The sequence below is a fragment of the Nanorana parkeri genome, unplaced genomic scaffold, assembly GCF_000935625.1.
Source record: "Nanorana parkeri isolate BGI_ZX_2015 unplaced genomic scaffold, ASM93562v1 scaffold1428, whole genome shotgun sequence".
Lineage (NCBI taxonomy): Eukaryota > Metazoa > Chordata > Amphibia > Anura > Dicroglossidae > Nanorana > Nanorana parkeri.
Window position 1 is genome coordinate 254,937 of NW_017307696.1, and position 18,058 is coordinate 272,994.

General features: G+C 43.8%; 1 protein-coding gene across 1 annotated transcript in view; it reads left to right on the plus strand.

Annotated features, from left to right (window-relative positions):
* The window catches only part of LOC108798208 (retinal guanylyl cyclase 2-like), a 74,391-nt gene that overhangs the window by 21,186 nt on the left and 35,147 nt on the right, over positions 1-18,058 (plus strand). The window contains 4 exon segments of the mRNA XM_018569938.1: positions 8,038-8,122; positions 14,796-14,856; positions 15,271-15,393; positions 17,255-17,335. Of these exon segments, the coding sequence (XP_018425440.1) occupies positions 8,038-8,122; positions 14,796-14,856; positions 15,271-15,393; positions 17,255-17,335 (350 nt within the window).

The following is an 18,058-nucleotide window of genomic DNA, read 5'->3' on the forward strand; positions in this document are numbered from 1 at the left end:
GCGTACCTTAGGTGACAAAAAGTCTTGGAATACCACTATACAGAATTTAGCATTTTTAGCCCCATAGACTTTTAAATGGGAGTGCCTGAAAACCACACATAAACAACCTTTTTAAAGGGTGTTCCCAAAACCCTTCAATCTGCCTGAAAAGAAGCTCCTGTACTTTTTGGAGTGACAAGCGTCTTGCTACAGGCATTTGAGCACTCAGGTGTGAACAGGCACCATAGAACACAATGGGATTTTGAATGTTGAGCATTTTGTAGGTATGAGCTACAAGACATTCAGCTGTGGATGGGACCTTAGTATTGTTCTCGGTTCCCTTTGTGGCCTACAGAACATCTCCCCATGTGTTATGGAGAAGCAGACAGGTAACCTGTAGTTCAAAAACACTTCTTGTCCTGCGGTAACAATGCCACTCCTCCTTGGATACAATACAGTGAGTGTTGTCAGCCAGTGTGTTACTGGCCTTTATTCGATCTTATTGTGAAAGTCAGAGCTAATATATGGACAGGCGTGTCCAGTGGCATACCTAGTTTGCTTGACATATGGATGACATACTGTATGGACACATGCTAAAAAAAAACAAGGCTTTAATAGTGGTGCACTTTGTGGTGAAGCGTAAGGATAATAGTGGTGCACTTTGATAGTCACAAACCTACAGGGGACTAAACTATAGTAATATGGTCCAATAAACAGTGGTGACTTTACAATACACCATGCAATACACAATGGGGGGAATTTATCACAACTGGAGCATACAGAATCTTGAGCAGTTACCCATGGCAACCAATCAGCATCTCTCTTCAGTTTGATCAGGTAAGATTTGAAAATGAGAAAGAGAAGCTGATTGGTTGCAGTGCAAATCTGCTCCAATTTTGTCTGCTCCAGTTTTGATAAATCCCCCCCAATGCATTTCCTGGCAATACATGTGCCTCAAATAGGCAATTGTATACAATACACAGGCAACAATCAGTTAACTGTTGCAATACACAAGCAGCAAAAAGGCAATCAATACAATACGCATGCCAAAAAGCATAGCAATGCATGTAATGTGCATTGTTGTAGCACGTGCATTACCGCAACACAAATAGATGAATGGGCTCTCAAAGGCACATGCACATCAACAAGGGGAGGTAGTGAGGAGAGACAGCCAGGGGAAAGAGAACGAGGAGAGACAGCTAGGGGAGAGAGCGAGGAGAGACAGCCAGGGGAGAAAGCCAGCGAAGAGAGCAAAGAGAGACATCCAGTAGAGACAACCAGGAGGATGAGTGAGGAGAGACAGCAGGGGAGAGACTGAGGAGAGACAGCCAGGAGAGAGACTGAGGAGAGATAGCCGGGAGAGAGACTGAGGAGAGACAGCCAGCAAAGAGAGCGAGGAAAGACAGCCAGGAGAGAGAGCTAGGAGAAATAGCCAGGAGAGAGAGTGAGGAGAGATAGCCAGGGGAGAGAGCTAGGAGAGACCATCAGGAGAGAGAGAGAGGAGAAACAGTCTGGAGAGTGTGCCCTTCAAGACTTATCTGCACTCTGTTTCATACACCTCCTTGCTCCACGAGTTCCAGCATCCCTCCGTGTCCCATGCCTCTTCCATGCACTCAAGTTGGCACACCAGGACCCCGTGGTTGACCCTGTCCATCTGGCATCATGACATCTTGTGTCCAGGTTGCAGCCTGAAACCCAGATATAGCACATACAGGACTTAAACCCAGTATATCACAGAAATCACTGCGTTGGGAATGCGTGCCTAACTACCTGATTGGACCAGCCGCAACAATGTGTATAGGTGAACAAATGTAAAGCAAATATGTTGCGCTCGGTCTATGTGAACCAACTACACACTAAAGTGTTAATAAACAAATCTGTGTAAAATTACAACAATCCGTGTGAAAAAATTGATGCAAGTGGATTATTTACATATGACTAGAAGGGTCAACACACAAACATATTAAGAATAATAAAAATCAACACTGGAACCTTCAGAATTAGTGCCAGTGATCAAACAACTAAAAAATCGGGCTTTTGAGCGTTAGCAGCACTCAGCTAAGAGAGATGAAGGCAGGTTTTCCTTTGACATGTTTCGTTCAATGACTTTCTCAAAAAGAGAAACGCTAACGCTCAAAAGCTCGATTTTTTCGTTCTTTCCGTAAGTGCATTTGAGTTCTTTTATGAAATAAATATTTGTGTTATTGCACTTAGATAGCCTCCTCTTTGTCTCCTTCAAATTTTTCCCTGGGGGACACCATCAGGTGAACGCCGCCATTCCGGGCGGCGAGGGATCAGGTGACCGAAGGAGAAGGAGAGACCCACGCCGGTACTTGACAAGGAGACATTAGAAGGGGTTGGAAAACCAGAACTTTAAAAGACCTCTTTAACAAGGAGCCCCTCTTGGGGAATTGTCATTGAATGTTTGGAGGACTGCCGGACAGATTGATCAAGTGTCACTGAGAGAAGGAAGTTGCCCTTTCTTAAAGTGCTGTTCGTTGGTTATGCATGTAATGATACATGCCCTTTGAAATGTCAGTTTCTTTAGTGCTTTACATTTGCTTTACACAGGACTTAAACCCAGACTATCTGAGTGAATCCTGGACAGGTGGCATTCCTAATCCGTGTTCAGAGGCAGCAGTGTATAGAATAGTGTTTATTTTACCAACGCTTAGCTGGCATGCGTTCGGACACCCTAGCTTAAGCTCCATAGAAAACCACGCTTATTAGTAAATTCCCAATATGTACATTGGAGCCTGTATGCACATGGTGGGTGCATAATAAATATTTGAGGATACAATTTGCTTATATGCATTCTATTCAGGTCCGTCCCTATAATGATCCCATCCCTATAACCCCATCTCTTTGGGTCACATGGGGAGGCAGCAGGTGAAGCGGCATGGCCGCTCTGCTGCACAATGTTTGCAGTGTGCCTGCCGCCCCCTTTCTCGCCAGAGCGTCCCAGGTTGCTAAGAGTCAGGAAACCTGGGATGCTGTGCCCAGCATCCCACTCAGCTCCTGGCAACCCCACCCTCCCTGTTAGCGCTTGCAACACCGGCTTCCCCCACCCCCGGTGACGCTAGGGACCTCCCTGATTCTCTTAGTGCTTAGTTCAGGTAAGCAATTCCAGTAAGTTCTGGTACTGAATAAAACATAAACATAAAACAGAATTTCAAATGTTCTTTTTTTTTTTGGGGGGGGGAGGGGGGGAGTCTAGCACCTCCCAACTGCCCCCTTTTGTAACCAAATCCCTCTGTCCCTCTTTCTTCTTCAGTCGTCCCTCTTTTTTTATCTGATGTACAGATAACTATGAAAATGTACTATGTAACTCTATGCTAACAGATATGCCAGCTAACATTTCATGTACAGGTATTCCTCACTTAACGACCGAGTTCCGCTCCTACGACCAGGTCGTTAAACGGATTGGTCGTTAAGTGGGGAACTCTATACAGTACTGTACTGCATTAGTACAGTACTGTGTAGCGTTGCAGATGTACAGTACCGAGCAGTGTACTGTACATCGGGCAATGAAAATACTTACCGGGACCCGCAGTGAAGTTCGGAGGACACCACTTCGGCCGGCGACACGGCGCGCCGACGCGCAAGGTCGGCGGTCGATCGGCGGTCCGTCCTAAGTGCGAGTGGTTGCAAAACAGGTAAGTCGGTAAGCAAGGAACATCTGTATAACCTATAAATTGGGGCTGTGGAAATGAAAGATTAATTTCTCAATTAATCGTTAAACTTTTTGATCGATTAAAATTATTTTAATCGCTAATGAAAACACTCACCTCGCCGGTGAGGTCACGGACATCGACGTCACCGGGCTCCTTCCCCCTTCGTTAGCCGACGAAGCTACTTGGGCCGGTGAGTTTGCCCAATAAACTTTCTGCATGAGCGCCAGCCAAGGAATAATAAAATGAACTAGGATCACACTAATCCAGCGCGTTATTATTCTGAGTTGCCCCACTCAAGCGGCGGCCATATTGAGTGGGGCACGTGAGATTAATAACGTGCTGGATTACTGTGATCCTAGTTCATTTTATTACTTCATTGCTGTGCTGTATGTGTATAGGCCAATGTAGTTGGATCTGTATGTGCGTTATAATTAATCGATTAAAAAAAATTTAGATTAATCGAACACGCAAATTTTAATCATTACCAGCCCTACTATAAATACACAAATAAGTGTATTTAAGTGTATGTATAGCCAACATCTTTTTAGATTTGGATATAGTAGGCTAGGATTAGAATCCCTAACAGGTTTTTAATGTTGTCTGTGTCACTGCTGATGCAATTCACCCTCTCTGTTTGTCAAACCGATCATTATCACCAAGGCAGAAAGTGATGGGAATTCCGGAGATGTAGAGTTGTCAGCGGAATAAAACTGAAAAATGGGGGCACTACATACAATTTAAAGGGTTTCTAAACCCTCCGTTTTTTTTGCACTGCTAGCAAGCAAAAAAAAAAAACGTTTTTAAAGCAGTTTAAACGTAACCCTGTCTTCGCCGCACGCTCCCGTCCGAGAATCCGAAACTGCTCGGGCGCATGCACAGTTCAGATTTTCGGCCAGGAGACGAGGATGGTAAGTCTATGGATGCGTGCACCCACATGCAGACACCGTGGGACAGGAAGTGCCAGCAAGGACAGAGGAGTCAGTGCTGGATCGGAGACACGCCACACCGCTGGAGAGAAGGTTGAAAAGGACAGGAAAGAAGAAGAAGATCGGATTAAGAGACATCATTTAAGGTAAGTGCTTTAATTAACATTGGGGGGGAGGGAAAAAAATATATCCTTTAATGTCACTTTAAGGCTAGTCGTCAGAGGTAGGTTACTGTAACCAGTGGTGTCCCTAGCCTAGTGGAGGGGGGTGGGGTAGAGGAGACAGCATCATACTGCTTCATTAAAGGGACGGCACTGACCATAACTGAACACCAGGTGACTCAGGTGGACAGGGCTGCCCCAAAATGTAAATTGCTGTGCTAGATCTGTGCTGTGTACCAAAGAAGAGGATCTTGGACTTTGTGGTCAAGCAGGACTAAGCTGGTAGATTTGTATGTGATCAATATGTGCAAAGTGATGGAAAAGGCTTGTTGCACTCCTTACCGGAAAGTCCCACAATCAGGGAAGGGTGCTTGGAATGACTGCGGATGGCGGCGCCACCAATTGCACATAATATGAGAAATGTCACCAGCACACCGAGTTCCTTCAAAGATAATCAATCATGTTTTTGACATGAGTTTTCAATAAACCCCCAATATGTGCAAAGGTCTGCACTTCTTCACCCTTGATCCTATCATTGTAGAATTGGGAATGAAGTTCCATCTCGCGGCCATCATATGTTCGCGGGGAATCCCTGGGATTCAAAAATCACAAACTTTTGTTGTTATGCTTACTTTTATTTGGCTAGTGACTATTTCAATGTATTCTTGTGAAGATTGCCTAAAAGTAATTCTTGATGGGATTTCCGAAATGTTACCATGATTTATATATTTATATTTCATAAAGACTTGCATGGACTTCGACCAGGGCCGGCCTTTAGGCGCCCTGTGCGAGAAAGCTTTACAGCGCCCCTCAGTGACCACACCCCTCAGTAACCACACCCATTTTTCCAATATTCGCACCATTTAAAGACTCCCACTTTGTTAAGCCCCAAAGAAACATATTAAAAAGTATGATAGCAATAACACTTTTATTCAAAGGTATTAAACTTGTAGGCACAATATAAGTATTCTTATTACATAAAACAACAGAAGGTAAACAAATGGTAAACAATAAATGGCAAACTAAAATAGAGTCTATGAAAATAAAGTGTCAGGTTGTCATGCCGATCCCTTTTTTCAAGTAAGTGTATCTAGAAAAGGAAAAATAAAAAACAGAACACAAAACCTAGACTACATTTAAAATGAATGAATTACTATATGTCCGAATATACGAAAAATGTATTCCGACACATAATAATTTGTTTGAGAATGTGCGGCGGCCATGTTGGTCACCGATGCGTTCTGCGAATGCGTGCCACCATCTTGGAGGCGGGGAGCATGACGTCACATGACGCCATGCGTGCGTGGCATACGGTGATATAGGAGCCCCCATCTTGGTGTATACCTAAATATACACCAAGATGGCGGCGCCCAACACATGCGGTGTTATATGACGTCATGTGCCCTGCCTCCAGAACACGCCAATGGCTGAATCCAAAAAAGCATACAAATTTGTTTTGTTTGATTCTTTTTTATTCCCCTTTTTATTGGGGAACAAAAAGTAGCCCCTCTGCAGAAGGAAGGACAGTATCAGCACCAATTCAGAGATGATTTGAGGATCTACAGCCGAGTGATACACAAATAGGATACATTGTTGTTCATAGTTAAAGGAGAACTATGGGGTCAGTGTTTTTCCCCATAGTTCTCCTAATGGTCACGGGAGGACACAAACTAGTGTCCTCCCGTGACCCAAAGCTCAGTATACCGCAAGCTACAGCTCACGGTATACTGAGACCGCCGCAGCCGGGATGGATGCCGACATAACTGTCGAGATCCACCCAGCTGCGTGATTGACAGCTGGCTCTGCCTATCTAGAGGCAGAGCTAGCTGTACCCGCCCCTCCCCCGTCTGTTCCACCAGTCAGCACTGGAGGATCGGAGCGGGGAGGGGGGAATCCCTGCAGGGAGCCGTGACTGACAGTCACGGCTCTCTGCAGGACGGGATCAAGAAGCGAGCGAGCAACGGTATGTGTTCGCTCACTTCCTGATCTATTGAGCCGAGCCCCTTCCCCTGTAATGCCTTAGTGCATTTGACAAGTGGTTGCAGAAACCAGTCAATGTATTCACCCAGGCGGGATGTTAGTGAATTTATGCCATGAAATATATTACCGGTACTCTTCCCACTGTGGGCAGCAGGTATTTATACTCCTTTTTAGTTAAGATCTTCTTTTTCAATCCCTCTTTCAGCAATAGTTTTAGTTGTTTCTTAATTTCTATGGTTGGGTTTTTCTTCAGTTTTTTTATATGTCTCCTGGTCTCCTAGGATATTTTTCATTTCCTCTTCATAATATGTTTTGTGCAGCAGAACCACGCCCCTTCCTTTGTCTGCTGGATGAATCACGATTTCCTTCTTTTCTTCCAGACGTTTTAAACCTTTGTCTATGTATTCCTTATTTCTTTTATTCTTTATTTTCAGTCCTCTGAGCTCCTCCTCTACCATAACTTTAAAAACTTCAATGTGGTGACTAGTCTTAGTATTGGGGTTAAAAGTAGATTTATTCAAATTTACAAATCTTACAAATTTATTTAAATCTATATAGGTCCCAAATTTATCAAGGTTCCTTATTGGTGCGAATTTTAATCCTAAATCTAATACTCAAATTTCCTCTTGTGAAAGAGTGATTGAGCTTAAGTTAAAAATGCCCTCTCCTATTCTTCCCATCTTTGTTCTCTTCCATACTCTCTTTCCACCCCTTGTCCCCCTCTTCCGAAATTTCTTCTTCCCCTTCCCCTGTACTGTTCCGCCAGTCAGCGCTGGAGGATCGGACAGGGGTGGGGGAATCCCTGCAGGGAGCCGTGACTGACAGTCACGGCTCTCTGCAGGGACGGTATCGAGAAGTGAGCGAGCGACGGTATGTGTTCGCTCACTTCCTGATCTATTGAGCCGAGCTGTGACAGTTTCATTGTCACACGTCGGCTCGAACTATGAGGATGAGTGATTTTCACTCACCTCATAGTTCTCCTTTAAGGCTTGAATGTATTTTTAAGATTTAATTAATGGGTTTATTGTCAGTTTAAATAACTGTTTGCAGAGTCTTTCTTCAGCTACCCCTTGCTAGTGGTCTATTTTCTGTAAGTATTACCTCCAAGGTTCCTACACCAGAGTATAGGAAGAGCAACATTTGTAGCCCATCGCAGAGAAATAAGTGACAAGGAGGCTAGCCAATAGTGTGCCGTTCTCTCTGTATTGTGTTCATACTTACCTCACTCTGCACTCTGCATACACCTGATTCTGGCTTCTATGAAGGCTTCTAAGCCTGATATTAAATGTAACAAATAAAATCCCTTCTTTTTTCTAGGTATTGAACCATCAATTGTCATCTTGGTGTTTGGTCTGGTGTTTGCCTTGTCTCTGTGCGGTGTTGCGATCTCCTATCTTATCAGGTAAAAATACAGAGCTTTTCTACTTGTATAGACATGAATCCTCAGCATGTCACCTTCTTCTTACCACTTGTTTACTTACTCCTATTCCTTCCCATTTCATTCCTTATCCCACCTCACCCATCATTCCTGCCTTAACCTTGTTCCTTAAAGCAGCTTTTCTCATCCTTTTTTCAGTCACGGCATCCTTTCAAAGTATGCAAAGAGACACCCCAGTATAAAGTGGGGAAAAAAAGGATAATGTGAAAAAATGACTTGTTGCCCCTCCAAAGTCCATACCAGACCCTAATCCCAGATAGGGATCTGGTGAAGATTTTAGGGGGGCTCACACTGAAACACAAAAAATGGGGATCCCGCTTCACATCAGAGTCTTTCGTTCAAATCAGGAGCCTCCTCCTTTCACAACAGAGTCCCCCATCTATTTAGCTGGGCGGGGAGATGTGTTAGAGCCATACACATCTTCCCACCCAGCTCTTAGCAACCTGGGATGCTCTGGCAGGCGTTCCACTCAACTCCTGGCAACCAATGACATCACTGGTTGCCAGGAGCTGGACAGGACACCAGCCAGAAAATCCCAGGTTGCTAAAGGCCGGGTGGGGAGATGTGTAAGGTCCATACACATCTACCCGCCCAGCTTTTAGCAACCACTCTGGCTGGCATCATACTCAACTCAGCTGAGCGGGATGCTCTGGCCGGCGTCTCATCCAGCCACTGGCAACCAGTGACGTCACTGGTTGCCAGGAACTGAGTGGGTCGCTCTGGCTGCTACACTCACCCCAAAGCCTCATCCCTGGTAGTGTGCACCACCAGTATCCCATTCCCCGGCTAGGGATGCCCCTGTTGTTAGCATTTAATAAATACAACAGCTTATACTTGTTGCTCAACATTCGGCAATGTCTCTTTTACTATAAAACCAAATATAAAAATAAAATAAATGTAATATCGTCACAGGAATATATTTGGGAGGGAAGCTCCGGTTTTGAAGCCCAGATCTCCAGAAATCAGGTCTGGTGTCAAGTATACATCCCATGTGGCTCGACTCCGATGACATCACTGACAGCTGGGCGCTTCGGCTCACCCTGGGCCGCCGGGAGATATTTTCCTGCAGACCTCAGGCTGCATCTTGAAATAATCTCCAGAATTTAATTTGTGCTCTTTGTTTAATGTGTTCAAAATCCCTTTGACATGGCGATATAATTGAGGTTCAGTGTTCGTACAAAGGTTAAGCAGTCGTGGATGGCTGTGAATTGCATCAGCAGAAAGGATTATACGTTTTATTATGAATCTTATTTTATATTTTATTCAAGCATTGACGCATATGACATTATTTTCTGTTGCTATGACTGACGCAGGAAACAACTTTAAACATTTCACATTAAAGTAGAAGATAAAATGTTTTTTTTTCTTCTTGCTTTTTGTATTTTCTGACTTTTCTTTTTTTCTATTTCTTGATTTTACATATCGATGCAAACACACGTGTTTATATCTGTACTTATATTATTCAAGAATGTTATATTGTATATATATATTGTTATATTGTATATAAACCCAGGAACAAAAATTGAATTTATTGCAGCTTACTGTTCCATGTGGTGGCTGCATTAGTTTTCTTTTCAGGCTTTTTCACCTTTATTTTCAGCTGGTGATTCTGCCAGAAGTGATCCTGCCCTAGGGTGATAACCCTCACTGTATTGTATCTATGGAGGAGTAACGTTGCCATCCTAGGCCAGGGTCTACAGAACACCTTCTTTTCCACCCTAGGCCAGGGACTACAGAACACCTTCTTTTCCACCCTAGGCCAGGTCTACAGAATACCTCCTTTTCCACCCTAGGCCATTGACTACAGAACACCTCCTCCTCCACCATAGGCAAGGAATTACAGAAAACCTCCTACTTTCCTCCTCTCTATATCATAGGCAGGAGGCAGAGAGAACTAGGAACAATACTAAGTGGTGAGAGTCTGCAGCATCAGTGAATACAGGAAGTTATCAGCTCACAAGATTTCTGGCAGGATCAACAAGTATTTTTTGCACTTATCAAACAGATATAACAAAACACTTTTAAAGGTAATCATTTTAATAATTTAATATGGAAGTAAAGGCAGTTTACAAAAAAAAACAATTAGCATATTCCATGGCAAATCATGCTTGCAGTTAAATTGTGCTAACATTGGGAATGGCTGAAGATGCTTGGTTAAATAAACCCTGAGCCTACTCTACTATGGATCAAGCATGTGTAGAGCTGGGATCAGGAGTGTATAATGCACAAACTTCAGGGGTCAAGAGTGCGTAACACATGGAGTGGTGGGGTCAAGAGTGCAAGGAGCAGAGAGCAGGAATCAGGAGTATGTAATATACAGAGTGCAGGAGTAGGTAACACGTGCAATTAAGAGGTCACGAGCAAGAAACACATGGTCCACAGGGGTCATGAGTTGAAAAAGCATGGACTATAGAGGTCATCAGTAAGTAACGCATGGAGTACAGGGGACATCAGTAGGTAATGCATGGAGGACAGGGGTCATGAGTAGGGGACAGTAGCAAGTAACGTAGAGTTCAGAGCTCAGTAGTAAGTAATGCAGGGTTCGGTAGTAACACAGGGTTCAGGGGTCAGTAATAAGTGATGCAGAGTCCTAGAGGCAGCCATCATAGCATGTACAAAACTGACTATATATGACTGCAGTTCACTGCCACTGGGGACGTTTGTTTCCCGGGGAGAGACCTCTGAAAAATGGGGACTGCCCCCAGGAAATGCGGACTAATGGTAACCTTAATATTAGCACACTATGTCTTACAGACTTACCAGCTAAACCGATCTCCTCCAGAGCAGTGCTCCTCCTCTCTGGCATTTCTATCTTCAGCTTGGCTCGGCTCAGTAGCTGCTTAAATGCTGGCACCATTGATAGCCTTAAAGTGACATTAAAATCAGGTGTTAGATCTTAAAAATAATTCAAGTACCTTAACTGTAAAAAAAAAATGCATCTTATTTGTGTATTACTCGGCTGCAAGTCCTCAAATCATCTCTGAATTGGTGTTGACACTGTCCTTCCTTCTGGAGGGGGGCTACTTTTGTTCCCAATGGTCCCTGTGTGTGTTGTAAAGTAGCCAGTGCTCCAAGCTCACTCCTGTGATGGACTACAATCTCAATACAAATTAGTAAACTAAACTTGAGATTGTAGTTCACCATGGGAGCGAGCTTGGAGTTGTGACTACTTTGCAACACACACAGGGACCATGGGGAACAAAAGTAGCCACCCTCCAGGAGGAGGGATAGTGTCAGCACCAATTCAGAGATGATTTGAGGATCTACAGCCGAGTGATACACAAATAAGATACATTGTTGTTAATAGTTAAGGTACCTGAATGTATTTTTAATATTTAACTCCTGAGTCTGGTGTCATTGTAACAGTGAATGGTCATGCCTAGCTCCACCCACAGATTGACAGACACCTTGTAGATTAACAACACCTTTCTCAATCGGCAGGAGCTTATTAAAATGATGTAAAAAAACCCTGCTCAGTCCCTCCTGGCTCCCACACACTCCAGGTCTGTCTAGTGGGATGCAGAAGAAATCTAATTTCCCAGCTGTATTTACTATAAAAAGCAGAATTTTTTTTTTTTTTTGTAAAATCTCTAACATGTCAACTTGCCTTATAAATGCCTGTTTATCACTCCAAAAACTATTTTTTAAATGATCCCCCAAATTATAGCCGGGCTTTAGACATTCTAGGTTCTAAAGGGGAAGTCTTTTTTAGTTAATTACTGTTAGCTATTAATAGGAAAGAATGCAACTTAAGGAGAACCTTCTTTGCCTTGCCAGCAGTTTATGCTCACCATTCAATTACTACCCTACTACTTCATCTGGTTGTCATAAGCAAATATTTAAAGATATGGGGGGTAACCATGCTCTGAATTGTTTAATTGTTACACCAGTCTTTGTCTGGATCTATTCAAGGCTTTGTAAAATACACTATATGATCAAAATTATGTTGACACCCCTCCCAAATTATTGAGTTTGGGTATTTCCTGTAAAGAGTACTATTAATGTTACAGCATGCAAAGACATTTTAGACAAGTATTTTAGAGACGTTTGAGCTTCTGGCCTTGGGGTAACAGTTTGGTGAAGGTCATTTTCTACCCCAGCATGACTGTGCCCCTGTGTACAAAGCCAACTCCATAAAAACATGACTTAAAGGAGAACTATGGGGTTAAGTCTTTTCCCCATAGTTCTCCTTAGGGTAACAGGAGGACACAAACTAGCGTCCTCCCGTCACCCTAGGCTCAGTATACCCGAGCTGAAGCTTGAGGTATACTGAGATGCCGCAGCTGAAGCGGATCCCAACAATTGTGCCAGGATCCGCCCAGCTGCGTGACTGACAGCTGGCCCTGCCTATCTAGAGGCAGAACCAGCTGTACCCGCCCCCTCCCCCGTCCGTTCCGCCAGTCATCGCTGGAGTATCAGAGAGGGGAGGGGGGAATCCAGCCCCTCCCCTGTCACGGCAGAGAGCTGTGACAGGATCGAGAGGTGAGCAAACGCCGGTATGTGTTCGCTCACCTCCCGATCTACTGAGCCGACCTGTAACAGTCTCATTGTCACAGGTCGGCTAGAACTATGAGGTGAGTGAAAAGCACTCACCTCATAGTTCTCCTTTAATGAGTTTGGTGTGAGCCCTGACCTCAACCCTACTGAACACATTTGAATACCTTTGGTCTCTTCTCGTTCAGCATCAGTACCTGACAACACATTTTGGCTGAATGGACACAAATTCTCATAGACACACTCCAAAATCTTGTGGAAAGCCTTCCCATAGGAGTGGAGGCTGACTTCATATTAATTCCCATGGTTTTGGAATGGTATAGCCAACAATCATATACAGGTGTGATGGTCAGGTGTCCACAAACTTTTGGTCATATTTATTATGAACCTTCAGCCTTTCAGGGACTACACCTTTTAGTACACCCTGCTGGCCTCTGACTCAGATGTATAGAAGTCTGCATAAGCTTGACCTCCTAGACTCTTCCTATTCCTTGTTTTTGTAGCTTTACTAGAGTTAATAGATTGAACAAGGATTACAAATTTGTCATATGTCACTTGCATTACGCGGTTATTAAGTCCACATTTTGTAAGCTGACTGTGAAATGGTGCTAAATCCCAAGGGATACTAATGGGAGTGCTACATGATATTAATCCAGCTTCATAAACCATGTTATAATCATAACAAAATGTTTAGTATTTTCTGCCTTTTCCACAATGATAATAATAATAATATTTACAAATGAAATGTACCGTATATAAATTGAAAATCTATTTTTCAGTGTGCTTGGCATCATGCCTAAACAGAGTGTTTTATTGTGAATCCGTTATAAAGTTTCTTACCTAGAGATCCATCCCGTAGCAGCACTTCCTGTTGCAGGCGAGCCACTGCCTCGCATTAGGCTCCATTCACCTATCGCTTTTGCGTTTCCAGCAAGTTTTTCCGTGTGCGACGAAAATGCTAATATTATAAAATCCGCCCGGATGCCGCTCGTTTTCGGCTAATAAATAGTCGCGAACGTGCAAAATTCGACGGATTATCGCGCTTCTACTATTTCGGGGGCTGCGTGGTTTTGTACCGTGCGGTCCCCGCAATGGTCTGAACGATGCAAATTAAAATGCATTGTATTCTCTGTTTGGAGTGGCTCAGGTCTGAGTGGAGCCTTAAGCAGCAGTGATGTCAGCCTGCCATGTGCACTCCATCAGTTGGCCATTAAGCTGTCTATCAGGTTTATTAGACATGTAGACTAACAGCCAGCTGAAGGAGGTCCTTTTGCAAGCTGGCAATGTTGCTGCTAATTGTGACTGGTGTACCGCTGCCAGAATACCCAAACTGATTAGCTGCAGTCACTGTTTGTCCAAGACTTTGTGGATGGACTTTTGACAAACAGGGGTCCCAACAGGGTCACATACTGGTCAGATTTCACCAGTGTATGGCCAGCATTAGACAGCTGTCATCGGAAGAGGTGTCCCTATTGTCCGATTTCCACTAACCTCTTGTTCCTTTGAAAAGTGTAATATTTTGGATTCCATCACCGCCTGTTTCAGTGATAATAGGCACCAGGACACGTAGAGAAGTTTAATCTCCCCAGAGAAGACAGTAAATTTTACTGATTGGGGTTTCTAACTTTTTCCTACTCTATCCAAAACCAAAAAGAGTTTTGGCTTTAGATAAACATTAAAGTAAACATGTTACAGACTTAACTGGGTATATCAGGTATAAATCCATGAGTCAAAAAGATCAGTAGATCCAGATACAAAGACAACTGAAGTTATATGTAAATATTGACTGTTCCTGTAAACCTGTAACCCTAACACTATCCCTTCCATATGTAACCTTAACACTAGTTCATCCTAATGTAAAGTTAGCCCATTGTTTGCATACTCACATCTCCTGCATCAAGATCTGCCAAAGACTTGACCCTTCCTGCAATTAAAGATACCAGCAATGGGAACACCTTGAAGTAAATAGTTGCTGGGTTGGTAAACTAAAGGAAGTTATACAAATACCTAAATATGTGTGGTCATCTTAAAACCCATCTCAAGTTTCTCCCTCCACCCAAATCTCTTACACTTTTTTAAATTAAAAATCCCTTTATACATGCCATTTTTCTGAAAGTCTTCTGACAGTCTGGTGATGTCACAGGTTCTTCCTGTCTTCCTCTTTGCCCTGTCATTGTGTAAGCACAGTGCTATCCAAGAGTACTGTGAGTTCAAGCTGGCATGATCACAGTAGGCCTGTCCATGATGGCCTGGGGCCACAGGGAGTGAGTTGGATGACACTTGGCATTATTCAACATGGAAGAGGACTGGCGATAAATTGAGGAGTGGTGAGTCCCTGGGGAACAAAACCAGAACAGATGTAGGTATTGTAACCAGAGTTGCTTTTTATCTTTACTTCCACTGGAGCTTATGTTTTTGGATTGTTTAAAGTGGCGTTTGGCTTAAAGGCGTCATTTACACCAATGTGCTGAACTTCTGAATTGTTTATTTTTAATTTCCCATTGGACTGTGAACATTTGTAGTCATTGCTCTACTTTGTATCTTCAATATTTACCAGTAGTATTATATGAAGAGCTGATGATCCATATGTATGAATTGTACTTATTTTTCTTTGACAGAAAATAAATATCGACAACCTGAGTGACACCAAAAGCATCTCAGACTGCAGGAGTTTGGCTCGTTCCCTGTCTACGAAAAGTGCAGCAGTCAATCATGAGAATTCCAATGTGGCCGTTTACGAGGTAACCAAAATCCTAAACTGGGTTGTCAGTACACCTATCAATCCCTGTGATATTTTTGTGGTGATGAGGGCTAAAGAGTGCTGCATTGTGTTCTATCGGAGTGCACACATTCAAATCCTTCTGAACAGTGAGTTACACAGAACACAGAGGACCACAGAAACATATTGGGCATGGCCAGCTGGACTGGTGCAGTGGTGGTGAGGAGAGGGGGGTTGCAGGCACAGTGATGGGTGGTGCCTCCTCTGAGGAGCTGTCAACTGTAGAGGTCGGTTGGGGGTGTGGGGTTTTGGTGTGAGCTGCCAAACCAAGGATTACAGCACCTGTGTGAGCTGCAGCGAAAGCTGGGAGCAGGAGGTGTTGTGAGCTGATGGGGTCAGAAGTTACAAGGCCGTGTTCCATTGTACAGGCTCAACTGCTGCAGGGTCTGCTTTGGATACATGTCAAATGATCTACTTGCAAATATGTTATTAGTGATGGGAGACTTCCTGTGCTAGGAACTGATTGCTGGTATTTGGGGCGGGATTGCTACAGGTTAGAGGAGATCAGCAGCACCATCATAAATGCTGGGTCCTGGTCCTGCTGTAGAACCCCATAGACCCAGGAGATAGTCTCCAAGCCTCATAGAGGTCTATAGGCTTCCAATGCGCACACGCAGGCAGCGGCAGGGAGAGGACAGGTTGGCCACAAGTAAACATTGTGGCTGAACTGCGGTGTGGGAAGGGGAGGGTGGGCTATGGAAGAACATTATGTATAAGGGCGGAAAATACCGAAAATGCTGTGTTAATGTTTTGGGGATTTTTTCATTGAATCAGGAAATATGAAAATTGCCTTATCAGAAATCTACCACTGAAGCTGTGTTAAAATGGACTTATCATTAAGATCATCTACTCCCTTGCACATCTGATCCCTTGATAGACGCAGACAGCAAAAATTATTTACCTAGGCTGGTCACTGTGCTGCTTCAAGATCCCATGGTGGGTCAGTCATGTGATATGGCCTTTGCTAATAGGAGAGGATATCATTCAGAGTGAACTTTTGTTGTTAAACGTTAAAATAAATAAAAAAAAACAGCATGGAATCTCCTCCCCAATTCATACCAGACCCCTTACCAGACCAAATACCAGACCAAAAAAAATGTGTGGGTTCCCCTTTAAAATCCCTTACCAGACCCTTGATCCGAGCAGCCTGGCAGAGCAGGCTGCTCGGATCATACCAGGTCACATGTCCTTAACATGGAGAAGGTACTTTGCCAGGGGGAGACTCCTGGAAGAACTCCTTGTCCCCATGTCGATGAAGACAAGGTCCGCTTCCCCACAACCCTGGCCCGGTGGTTGTGGGGGTCTGAGGGCAGGGGCACCCCGCTCGTGAATGAGTAAGGGGTAGTTCTTATGCCCAATCATTCACCAAATTAACAGTAAAAGCGTAAATAAACATACCACAATGTATCGAAAGTCCTTAGTTTTTATTTTTTTTAACCCCTAAAAAAACAAAAAGCAGCCAGCGATGTAATGCAAATGTCAATCACGTCATCCAGCGATGTAGATCCACGCCAATCACGATGGACGACGGCTGCTGACTCGCGGAAAGAAAAAATATCTGACGCCTGCCCACACGACTGATCCTGACGAACTCTCTCTGCAAAAATGACAGCTCTGACCCAAATGTCAACAAAAGGGCGGAGCGAGTCGTGACATCACGGGACTTGTTCCGCCCCTTTGTTGACATTCAGGAGCAGAGCTGTCACAATTACTTTGCTTTTGAGTTTTTACCCTTTAAGTTACAACATTACACACTTACTGGTTGTGTCTGTTAGCTACATTAAAGCAGAAAATGTAATCTGTGATGTGAAATGATTTTACAGGGAGACTGGGTGTGGCTGAAGAAGTTTGAGCATGGACCCTACCACGAGCTACGGCAGAGCACGACCAGCACACTGCGGAAAGTAAGAACTACACTTTGTAGACTATCTTGTCATCTTATATCATAGGATAATGATGTGTGCTTTCTATAGTCAAGAATTTAAAGCAGAACAACATTCAAAACGTTTTTTGTTTTTTTTTCCGGCAAAAGTGGAGAAGGGTTAGAACCTCTGTCTGTCCCCCCCCCCCCCCCCCCCACGTCCTGTTCCAGAGACACAACAGGAAATGATGGGGAATCTCCACAAAATGAGGGCAGTTGTCACCAGAATAGGTGTCCCTTTTGGAAGATTTCCCCTCTATTGCTGTTCCAGTGACAACTCTAAAAGTTAGATTTCTTTTTCACTTTCTGTTCCAATGGCAACAGTTGCAGGACAGAAAGTGAGTGTTTTTGCCTAACTGGCCCATTATACCACGTTTCTCTGGCGTCGAATAAATATGGAACGATAAAGTAGACCTCTGGTGTGCTGGCGACTAGCCCTCATATATCTCATTGCACACGGCACCATCCGCAGGTCACATCAGCACCCACTGAAATACGTTAACTGGGATTCCGGTGTGGTGTGCAATGGGACATTCTAAACATTGCCTAACAAAGATATAAGTAACAATAAAGCATGACAGAGGTTCCAGCCCTTCACCACTCCAAAAAAAACTTGACTCAGCCCAACCAAACCCAACCTAAGCCAAAAACTAGAAAAAGGGTTTTGCCTGGAGTTATTATTCTTTATTTCTGGTCTGCCATTTAT